This window comes from Dunckerocampus dactyliophorus, chromosome 17 (assembly GCF_027744805.1).
Source record: "Dunckerocampus dactyliophorus isolate RoL2022-P2 chromosome 17, RoL_Ddac_1.1, whole genome shotgun sequence".
Lineage (NCBI taxonomy): Eukaryota > Metazoa > Chordata > Actinopteri > Syngnathiformes > Syngnathidae > Dunckerocampus > Dunckerocampus dactyliophorus.
The window spans coordinates 7,218,665-7,230,551 of record NC_072835.1 but is presented as its reverse complement, the minus strand read 5'-3'; the positions used below and the strand labels follow the sequence as shown (position 1 = coordinate 7,230,551).

At 37.2% G+C, this 11,887-nt stretch overlaps 1 protein-coding gene across 2 annotated transcripts in view; it reads right to left on the bottom strand.

Moving 5' to 3' along the window:
- Nucleotides 1-70: 70 nt before the first annotated feature.
- Nucleotides 71-11,887, bottom strand: part of zer1 (zyg-11 related, cell cycle regulator) — a 40,130-nt gene continuing 28,313 nt past the window's right edge. The window contains exons 16-18 of one of the 2 annotated variants that reach the window (XR_008566520.1): nucleotides 7,777-8,299; nucleotides 283-425; nucleotides 71-204 (exon numbers count right to left, since the gene is read on the bottom strand). Coding sequence is in view for 1 of the 2 variants with exons in the window: in XM_054757187.1 (XP_054613162.1) it covers nucleotides 8,212-8,299 (88 nt within the window). In the remaining variant the exon portion in view is untranslated. Of the gene's footprint in view, nucleotides 205-282; nucleotides 426-2,149; nucleotides 8,300-11,887 lie in introns of those variants that run through there. The other variant, XM_054757187.1, reaches the window with a different exon arrangement.

Here is an 11,887-nt window from a genome sequence, read left to right as displayed (position 1 = left end):
TACATTATGGCACACGTCTTATGTTATTAATACACTGAGTGAGCCCAACTGTGTTCTTAGTGTATTTTTAATCACAAAAAATCCGTGTTAGCAGCTTAATACTTGTTCACAGAAGTATAAGCAGAAGCAGAAGTAAGTCTCCCGTCTATAATGTCATCAGTGGTTGACTCTGTAGTTCTTTGCTAACACAGTTACACCACAAGTCTGAAAAATGTTAACACAAAACACAATTTTATAGTTTTACATGCAGAACACAATTCTAACATATATGGGAACTTTTACCTTCATCGCAGATGTGATTGTTGCCGGAGACACAATGTGGCAGCAACACCGACAACGCCTTAATGTTTTGCCTTTTCCTGAATTCAATAGTGGCACTTGCAACATTGCAACGTTCTTTGGCACCATTTTGGCTTATTTTGCAGCTGTGATCAAAAGAAAAGCAGAGACCTGAGATGAGAAACACTATTGAATTCAATAAATAACTCATGCCAAAAGACAAAGGTGGTGTCTGTGTTGATCTTGCTGCCACATTGTGTCTTTGGCAACACACATCATCATGTCTTCAATGAAGGTAGAAGTGACCTTAATCAGTGGCCACCAACCTTTTTGAGACCAAGATCCCTGGTCTTGGCCGTGAACCTGCACAAGATGGCACTGATATGACAGTACATTTTTTTCAAAATGTTCTCACGATCAACCAGCAAAGTCCCAAAGATCGACTAGTAGCTCACGATCGATGGGTTGGCGACCTCTGCGTTAAACGTTCATTTATCCCTGTCATCCTTTCATTCATCATTTATATGTGTTTCTATGCATTTAGAATTGTTTTCCGCATGTAAAATTATAATTGTAAAACTATAAAAACATGTTTTGTGTTAACATTTTGGCTTTCTGGAATGGATTAATTGGATTTACATGATTTCTTATGGGAACAATCGAACGGGTTAGAATATGTTAGAGGTTAGAGTCGGACCTTCTAGAACTAATTAACGTTCCAGTGTATACTGGGGCCCCCGGAAAAAAAGCCCCTGCTCAGCAGCGCCCACTGGAGAGTGAGAAATACGTGTCAAAAGTGTACGACTGACAGGAATCTTGGTACACACAAAAATCATGAAAGAGCCTATTCTGCGAATTTCTGTGTGTCTGGAATTTCAGGTTGCCTTTTGCAGTGGATTTGGCCCATTTGTAGTTTTTCTTTGCTTTCTGTGTACTGTTCTAAATGCAGGTGGTGTTTAATATTACCTGTAGAATAAGCCGCAGGTCGATCAAAAAAGGACATGCGGGCTACTTTGGACACCCCAATGGATTAGTTTGGGTGCTGCACATAAATACTAACACCTTCTTCCTCCAAGGATGTCATTAAAGTGATTTACATACGAGAAGAACTTTGAGTAAACAACATAATTTATAGTACTTAGAGTATAGTATTTGAGGGAACAAGACTATTCTGGATAGAGAGGAAATATTGCACTGCTCAGAGGTCTTATGATGGGTATGTGTTTCCACTAAAATCACATAACAATGACTTACCTACTTTAAACAAAATCACTTGTATGACTTGCCAATACACTGAAATGGCATTTATAATTCATCTCATAAGGTTTATTGTAAAAGCATTCATCAGTTCCAAACATGATTTGAAATGCTCTTTTGACAATTTATTTCAAAATTTTGATTATGGTGTATTTTTCAAATGCTAATCATAAGCGGGCAGTTTTGGTCATTCGGTAGGTCCATGCCTCACTAGGCTCAAGTAAAGAGAATTCTGTTGAATTGTGCATTTATTACATATGTGAGCAAGACGTTGCTTTTCATTAAAGTGCATTTTAACATGAAACCAGAAGAATGTCCCAGTTGGACACCCGAAGTATGTCATGAAAATACCATTCAACACAAGTTTACTGAGGAGGCAGCATTATAGATCTATCTATGCAGTAATCACTTTGCGCTTCCAATATCACGGCTTCGCTCAATCACAGTTTTTGAAAACTATATTATACTGTAGTAATAAATCATTGTTTTGGGGTTGAAAATGGCCAATTAGTCAACAAATAAGAATATTTATGCAGATTTTTCTTATTTTTCGCCTAAATTAAGTATTTTCAAGCATAAAGATGGCTAAATTAAGCAAACTACAAATATAAGGCATTCAGAAGACACATTCAAAGACGTGGTACGTAGTATTCTACACTGGTCACTAGGTGTCAGTAATGTTACTGTAATGTTCGGTAAGACACAAACGCCAGACTTGATCGCCGGAACAACAGGCTTTTATTGCAGGTGTTAATTATCTCAACAGGCACAATAATCCCTAACACGGTCGTAACCCACGCCACGCAAGCACTCAGCTCTGAACCCCCGACCTCATGTCCTGTCCTCCACACATCCGGAACACATTTATTGCAACACACACAAGCACAAGTCTTATTTATGTCTTATGTCATATTTTCTCCTATTAGGTCTACTTCATTTTGTGATAGGCGTGTAAAGGTGACTATAGAGATGTTATCTCATGTCTAGAGGGCTCTAATAATGTTAAAAACTGTATTTAGAAGGTTGTAAACAGGTTTTCTATGCTCTAACTACGAAAATATTCCATTTATAAGGAATCCTAATTCACTTGTGTCTGGAACCAATTAACCGCAATAAAATATACAGGTGATCCTCGGGTTACGAACGAGTTTGTAAGTGGAGTTTTAGTGTAAGTCAGAACTTATACCCACATGATACCTCAATGAACTCCAAAGTCACTGAACACATACTGTATGCAGGACATAAAATACAGTAATAAAAATACAAGAATGAAATAAGAGTCATAAAAAGTCCTTAAAGGATAACCTCCTGCTGTCCTCCCAGATCTTCTTGTAACAGCGGCACGGAATCCATCTCCCCTCCAGCATTCATGAGCACTGAATCATCTCTATCCTTAATGATGGTCGTGACGGTTGAGCGGCCAATATTGGTGGGCATTTCTCCTCTCTGAGAGTGTTTTATCATGTTCATTTTCACTTCCATTCCTTTTCTTTGACGCACTGTTGTTTGGGAATAGCAAAAAGTGAAGTAATACGCAATGTTATCCTTCCTCACTGTAGCTGTGTGTGCTGTTACTAGTTCTCGAGTGAGTCTCATGTTTCCTGAACAAAATTAAGCTTTTAATTAATTTATGGAAGCGTGTTCCTAACCATGAAACGTTGGAACGTGATAAGTCGTAAAGTGAGGACCACCTGTAGTTAAATAGCTTACCACTAAATGGCAGAAGTAAAAAAGACCTGTGAGAAAATACATTCATGTCGTTATGCATGGGCGAGTGTATACAGTAGATGCAAACATGCAAAATGGGATTACGTTCAAAAGAGAAAATGATGAAATGTTTGAAAGCATGATTTTGACTCTAGAAGCTAAGAGTCATTTTTGAACAGGGGTGTCCAAACCTTTGTTGCCGAGGGCCACATACAGAAAAATAATAAAGATGTGGCAAAAACCTTTGCTATTCATCACCACTCTTGAACCAAAGCTAACATTTTAGAACGTGATTCCAATTTAAAAGGAAAACTGCACTTTTTTTGGAATTTTACCCATAATCAACAATCCTTATGTAAGAAGTGAACACATACTGTATGTCTTTCCCTTTTCTGTGTGTTCTCAAAATGTAAAAACAGGTAAAAAGAGACAGCTCATTAATGCATGTAATGGTATAAACCTATGCTGTCTACAAAGACCGCCATTTAAACACCCCCAAAAAAACCTCCAACAAGGTTTTATGGTTTTACATACATGCTGTGACCATGTAGCAACAGGTACATTCATGATAAGTAATACTTACAATTAAAAAAATACGGCCATATTTTGGTCCTTTTAAGCATTACTGGAACTTTTTTTTCCAGGATATTTTTTGTAAAACACAAAATTTGAAAATAAATGAATTACAACGCTCATATTTTACTATTAATTAAAATATAATTTAGGTATTAGAGTTTCTACATACAGTAGTATATACAGTAGTCCCCCACCACTTCATAGCTTCAGTCTATCATGGTTTTCAAAAATATATGAATAAATCATGCTGTTTTGTGGTTCATTATGGCAAAATATGCATATAGAAGCAAATTTTAAATATTTTGTGGCCTAAATTAAACATTTTCAAGTGTAAAAATAGCTACTGAAGTAAAATAGAAATATAAGGCATTCAAAAAATGCATTCAAAGATGTTGTGATGATACAGTAGGTAGTATTCTACACGTGTCAGTAAAGGTACTGTAAACGCCAGATTCTATCGCCGGCACAACAGGCTTTTATTGCAGGTTTGAATTATCTCACAATAGGCACAATAATCCCTGATTACAATCCCTAATAAAAACACAGGTTAATGTTGCAACTCAACTCTGAACCCCTGACGTCATTTCCTTGCCTCCCCCCACTCAGCTCTACTAGCCCCGGAACACATTGACAACAACACACACACGCACAAGTCTTATTTATGTCTTAAATGGCTTATTTTCTATTATTACTCCTATAATTGGGTATAACGAGTGTAAAGGTGACTCTCGGGGTGTTATTTCATGTCTAGAGGGCTCTAATAATGTAAAAAACAAAACAAAACACATATTTAGAAGATTGTAAACAGGTTTTCTATGCTCTAACTATGAAAATATTGAATTTATAAAAAGGAATCCTACTTGGCGTACAGCGAAAATTCACTTATCACAGTTGGGTCTGGAACCAAACCACGATAAACGAGGTATTACTGTAGTCTATTAAGCGCTACAGAAACATAAAAATACTTTCATAATTGTCACTATCAATGTTAATTTAGAGTTTTAAGCAGTGTAGGTAAACATGCGCATACTATGCAAACTTTATTCCTGTTCAGTGTGGCCCTCAACCTTCTTTGTAATGCTTCGATGTGCGCCCTGTTTGATTATATGATATTATATTATTTATGTAAATGCGCTGCAGGCCGCAAATGGCACTTTGGACACCCCTGTTTTAGGTCAAAAACTGACTGGGAATCAATTATAATCTTCTTTCCTCCCTAAAGGAAGTTATACCCGCTAAGCCAGACATTGCGTCAAATACACAACTTTTTATGAACATGACTGAAGCAACTCATTTAGAGCAGAGCCATTACACGTGGTTAAAAATAATTTATTTTTAACATGAGGCTGAAAGGCTGCCAGCTGTTGCCATGACAAACTATCACCTATGGGGAGGACAGCAAAAATAGTCATTGCATGATTTGTGGATGTAACCAACTTGTCTTGGGCCCTGTCACCAAAACCACTGATATTTGTGATTGTAGATGTGTTATGCTCATTTGAATATCAATAATCAACACTATTATCTGTGTAGATTGGTAATCCACAAAGGTTTAACGGAGGCAACTGGACTGTTATTGTTTGCTGAAGACATCTCATCTTTAATCCAAAATGCTTCTTCAGTTCTAATTTTTTAAGTGTGGAGTCTCTGGTGCGTGTGTCCCTGTTGTTGTTTTCCAGTGTGGCTGGTGAACAACTGTCCCATATAACAATAGGTCATTCTCCTGACTGCAAAACAGCAGTGGCATTTGTTTGAACAACTACATCAAACATTGGATTTGAACAAAAATCTTGTGGAATGAGACCATCTTTGAGGGAGGGATGTTAGGACATTGTTATAAGCAGATGATATTAACACTTCAAAAAATCCTGACATCTCTCAATCAAACATCATATCATAACTGCTTGTTAATGACCACTCTTCCTGTGGAATGAGGCAATATTTAGGGGAGAGATGTCACTGGTATAAGTGGACGATATCAACAGTTTAAAAAATTCTTCCAGCGGAATGAGTTGACCTTTGGGGGAGAGATGTCAGGACATTGTTATAATCAAAAGATATTATCACTTTAACGAAATATTGACATGTCTCCCCCAAATATCATATCATAACAGCTTGTTAGTGACCATTCTTCTTGTGGGATGAGACAATATTTGGGAGAAATATGTCAGGACATCGTCATAAGCGGACAATGTTAATGCTTAAAAGAATTCTTCCCGTTGAATGAGACAGTCTTTGGGAGAGAGATGTCAGGTCATTCTTATAAGCATTAAGTTTGTCCACTTACAACAATGCCCTGACATTTGCCCCCAAATATTGTCTTATTTCACGGAAAGAGTGGTCCCTAACAAGCTGATACAATAATTGGGGGAGAGATGTCAGGACTTCTTTTAAGCATTAATATTGTCTGCTAATGCTAATGTCCAAATATCTGTCTCCCAAAGATTGTCTCATTTCACTGGAAGAGTGGAAGGGGACACTAATGAGCTTTTATGCCACCAGACAGGCAAATAATGTGTTGTAATGCAGGACAGTTGTTCACCAGCCATGCCAGACAACGACAACAACAACAACGGTATTGTGACCCCCAGAGAACACAACCCTCAAGAGACATACAGTAAATAGGGAGACTCCACACTAAACCCTTTTGGATTACTGTAAACGTAAAACATTTTCAATAAACAAGAATAGTCCAGTTGCCTCGATTCAACACTGTTGCGCTAATGGTATGAAGAACCCTGCGTGCTTTTCAACACAACAGAGAGGGAGCGATAAAAAACACAAACAAGACTGGACTTACTACCTTATTGGGTATTATTTTGCACTACAAATGTGAAGTGATCTGTTCTGTATTTATTTATTCTTATTCTATGTTCTTATTTTTTATATCTCTCCTACCTTGCCTTGTTTGTTTTATTTTTAAGTGTTTAAGTTTTTTAGGACATTTTTGCAGAGCTGCTGGAAATGGGAATTTCTTTTGGAGATGTATAAAGTAGCTGAACTTATTCTGGTATTACAGGCATCGAGCTGCTGGTATATTAACATCCATTGTATGTAAAGTTGCTGATGAGCACCACACTCGTTGCTAATCAGGCACGGTGTCTCATGTGAATGCAATGAATAGTAAACCAGGCTTTACGCAGCTAACTTGGTTTATGCTTCTGCACTGTTGCTGTTTGGCTGCTTGGAGAAAGACCTACGATGTTAGACCTTGAAAACCCCTGCGCTAATGTCATGTTCAGAGAAAGCGGCAAAGCTGAGGTCAAGCAGCTAAGTAAAAACTTCCTTGTAAAATAGTCCAATAGTTTCTTTCTACATTTGCAAAGAATGCTGCCAACAAAATAATCACATCCTTTTATGGCTTTATAGGGTATTTAAAATAGCTTGGCATACCACAAATTTGAGTTTTGTCCATTAAAAAAAAAAAAAAAAAAAAATCAAAGGTTGAATGTAAAAGTGAACGCTTTTTGATGGATGACGTGTATGTGCTAGATCATGAGGTACCTGGTATGGTATTGTTTTATTTAAAATTCTTACAATGCATTTCCAAACGTGATTTGGTGTTAAATTTGATTCTCATGAGTCATTATAACATTATACAATGTATAACATTATATGACGCATAACATAATCAATTAAAACATGACCTTGTTGATCGTTGATGTCTGTAATAAAAGCCAAGTAGAATCATTATTTGTGTCTTAAACCAGATTCAAGTTGTTGGCTGATGAATGTCATAAGACAGCATGAGATGGAAAAAAGCAGACACTAAAGGAAGTTGAGACTACAATTGAATGATTGAGTTTTGTACATGAACTTTCTTAGCACTGCCCGTTTGCCTGCTAAGCCTAAAGAATTTAAATAGAGGGTATAGCCTTGAGTCTTTACAGTTATATTATAAAACATACACAGTAAAAGGAAACAACATATTTACAAATATATAACAAAAAAGTCCACCTGCAGAGACTTCCCTCCTGCCAGCATCAACCTGCTTGCATATTGGCTCATCTTCACTGCACACATGATGACAGCTCCCGGAGCTTCCAAGAGAGAGTGGCCACACCACCACACGTTTCATGGTTGCGCACAGCGGAGCGTGCTTGTTTCCTTTCCAATCCGGCTGCTATGTTCTAAGAAGAAATCTTACACACATATTCACACACTGACGGTTAACAGTCAACCACCCCCAGGGCCACGTCCCGACAGAGCTGCAAAAGGTAGAAACACCATGCACCACCTCCTAAACCCTTTGTGTCCAAACTGCTGTGAAAGGGTTAGAGACACCGTTGTGCCAACCAAAAAGAATCATGATACGGAGAAAAATGCACACATCGACAACTGTGGTGATGATGGGGAGCTTTAGGTTGGTTTGCTCGATGCCTGCCAGTCGTGTCAACCTCTTTGTCCGAAGTTTACCTCTGGTGCATGATTTGTTTCCATGGGATCGTCTTTGAAGTTCTCACACTGCTCCATGACTTTCCTGAGAGAAAGGAAAACATTTACAGGTAGGTCGACAACGATTTGAGGAGTGGGTAACATCAAATGATTGCAACCCATCAGACACGGACCACCAGTTTTATTCAAGGTGGTCCCTGAACAAAACAGCTGTGCATCGGTGTTACCACTGTGCTCCTAACTTTTGTTTTGGTTCGCTGTTTAGACCAGGGGTGTCCAAATGTATTCCACTGAGGGACACATACTGAAAAATGAAAGGATGCAAGGGCCACTTGATATTTCGTAAACCAATGCTAATAAGTTACATAGATTTCAAGAAAAAAACTGCATCTCAGCTTTGTGGTATAGGTGAAAAAGTATAAACGTTGATCTTTGCGGGTTTTATTTCCCCCCATTTTTGCTGTTTTTCACTTTTTTAAAATATATCTCAACTTTCTTCTTAAATAATGTTGTTAAATGTTCTTTTTGTAATGTTATGATTTTAATTCCATATTTGGAGTTTATTTCCCATAATATTATAAGCAAGCTAATTTTCCAAAACTCTATTTTGTTTTGTTTGTATCTCATAATATTATGACTTAAAAATATATATATATTTTCAACTCTATGCTACTAAAATGACACTTTTCGTCATAATATTACGAGTTTATGCACATAAAATTAGGCCTTTTTTTCCTCATTAGAATACAACTTTTTTTCTTAATATTTTGATTTGCATGAAAGTACAGTAGTTTTCTGTTTTTTTAAAATTTGATTTTCCAGGTATTTCAGCTTTCTCCTTGTCAATTTTCACCTTGTATTTTCGACTTTCAACGTTTTAAAAATAACATTCTCAACATTATCCTTTATCCATTATCCTAACATTCTCATAATATTATGACTTTAAAAAATATTTTTTTCCTTAATATTTCAACTTCATACTACTAAAATGATGTTATTTTTCCCTCATAATTATTGTAATAAAATTCATTTTTTTCTTGTAATATTTTGACTTTATTCTTGTAAAATTTTCAGAATATGACATAAGCCACTAAAAAAAAAAAAAACAGCCACAGGCTATAAATGGCCCCTGCAACGCACTTTGGACACCCCGGTTTTGGAGTCAGCAAATTGATGAAGCGTGTGGACAGGTGTGTGACTTTTTTTTGTTATGACTGTCAGGACAACATGTGGCCGACAACTTCCCATAATTGGCTGCGTCGGGGGACCAACGTACCTTATAGGTCAGAGAGAGCGATGCCAGCAGGCGAAGAGCAAACCCTATCCCTCTCTCCTTCCAAAAGGCCTCTTTTTATTAAAAAAAAAAAAAAACCCTGCTGTTTTCCTTTTGTCTTTTTTTGTTACAAAAAAATTCATATACAGTAATCCCTTGCCACTTCTTGCTTCAAATTTCATGACTTCAATCTGTTATGGTTTATCACAAATATAATAATAAATCCTTTATACAGTATATTAATAAAGCCGTGAGCCTAACGAGGACAAGAACTATCTGTTCTCTGAAAGCACTATTGATAACACCATTAACTATTGGTAACATTGGTTTCTCATTGCATTTGTTGTGTTTTGGGCTTCCCGCTGCTCTTCTCTGTTTTTGTCTTTTGTAGATGCTGGTGTTCCATGCTGGATAGTTAAATAAAGTTAAGTAAAATACTTTAATCACCTCATCTGCTGCAGGAAAGTACCTTTCTGCTCATCCAGTAGTCCACCTGGCTTTCAGGAAGCTTTAGTTTCTTTATTTTTGCCTGCTTGTTGCGTGCGTTGGTGCTTCTCAGAATCTTTGCACCATAGTTTTTTCGTTGCTGCATTTTTGTACCACTAAAGACTCTATTCCTTGAGTTGTCACACAGCAACTATGGTGCGCTCAAGCACTGTTGAACAAAGTACGAAATCTCAACACTTGAGTTTTAGTTAACATTATCAGTGAAGCATAAAGACATAATAAACATGTAAACTTGTGGGCTGTTTCTTAACAATAGTAAGTGTATGCTGTATACCAGGGGTGTCCAAAGTGCAGCCAGGGCACAATTTGCAGCTGTTTTCTTATTGGCCCGCAGGACATTCTAAAAATATAATTTAACATGAAAAATAAAATAAAAAAAACAACAGCAAAAATTTAAAAATCAGCACAAATTTTACAAGAATAAAGTCAAACTATTAGGAGAAAAAAAGTTGTATTATAATGAGGAAAAAAAGCTACGATTTTAAAACGTTGCAATCTAACAAACAAAAGTAATTTCATGAGTAATATTATAAGGAAAAATAATGTAATTTTAGTAGCATAGTGTATTAAAGACATTTTTATAAGTAGTAATATTATGAGAAATAAAACAAAATAAAGTTGTAATTTTTGGAAAATTAGGTTGGGGAAAAATTTGTAATATTATCGGATAAAGTCAAAATATTATGGGAGCAAAGTCATAATATTATGGGAATAAAATTTACGAAGATTATTTATGAAGAAAATAAATGTTAAAAATCAGCAAGAATGGGGGAAAAAAAAGTTCATACTAGTAATACGCTTTTTCACTTATATCACAAAGCTGAGATGCAGTTTTAAAAATGTATATATACAGTGCCTTTCATAAGTATTCACCCCCTTTGATGGTTTACCCTTTTATTTCTTTCATAAATCAATCATGGTCAATAAATTTTAGCTTTTTAACAAAAAAATATTGGAAAAAACCTCTTTAATGTCAAAGTGAAAACAGATTTTTATAAAGTGATGTTAATGAAAGAAAATTATATAAATGAAAATAATTGTTTGCATAATTAGTCACCCCTTCAAGTCAGTATTTAGTAGATGCACCTTTGGCTGCAATCACAGCAGTGAGTCTGTGTGGATAGGTCTCAATCAGTCTTGCACATCTGCCCACTGCAATTTTGCTCCATTCTTCTTTGCAAAACTGCTCAAGCTCTGTCAGGTTGCGCAGGTGTCGGGCATGAACAGCCCTTTTCAAATCCAGCCACAAATTCTCTATGGGATTGAGGTCTGGACTTTGACTCGGCCACTCCAGAACATTTATCTGGTTCTTTTTTAATTGTATTATATTGTATTGTACATTATTTATCCCACAGCAGGGAAATTCACTTGTTACAGCAGCAAGCAAGATACGCAAGTAAAGAATACATAGTGACTACAACATGGTTCAGGTGGTGCAGGTGTTGTAGAGCCTGACAGCGGTCGGTATGAAGGACCTGCGGAACCTCTCCTTCTTACACCGTGGGTGTAACAGTCTGCTAAGGGAACCCACAGTGTCATGTAGCGAGTGAGAGGTGTTGTCCATGATGGATGTCAGCTTAGCCAACATCCTTCTCTCCCCCACTTCCTCCACGGAGTCCAGAGGACCGTCCAGGACAGAGCTCGCTCTCCTGATCAGCCTATTGATCCTGCTCCTGTCCCTGTCCGTGCTGCCCCCTCTCCAGCAGCCCACAGCATAGAAGATGGCTGAGGCCACCACAGAGTCATAAAAGGTCCGTAAAAGAGTCCTGCACACACCAAAGGACCTCAGTCTCCTCAGCAGGTGGAGGCAACTCTGGCCCTTCTTGTAGAGGGCGTGGGTGTTGACGGACCAGTCCAGTTTGTTATTAAGGTGAACACCCAGGAATTTGTAGC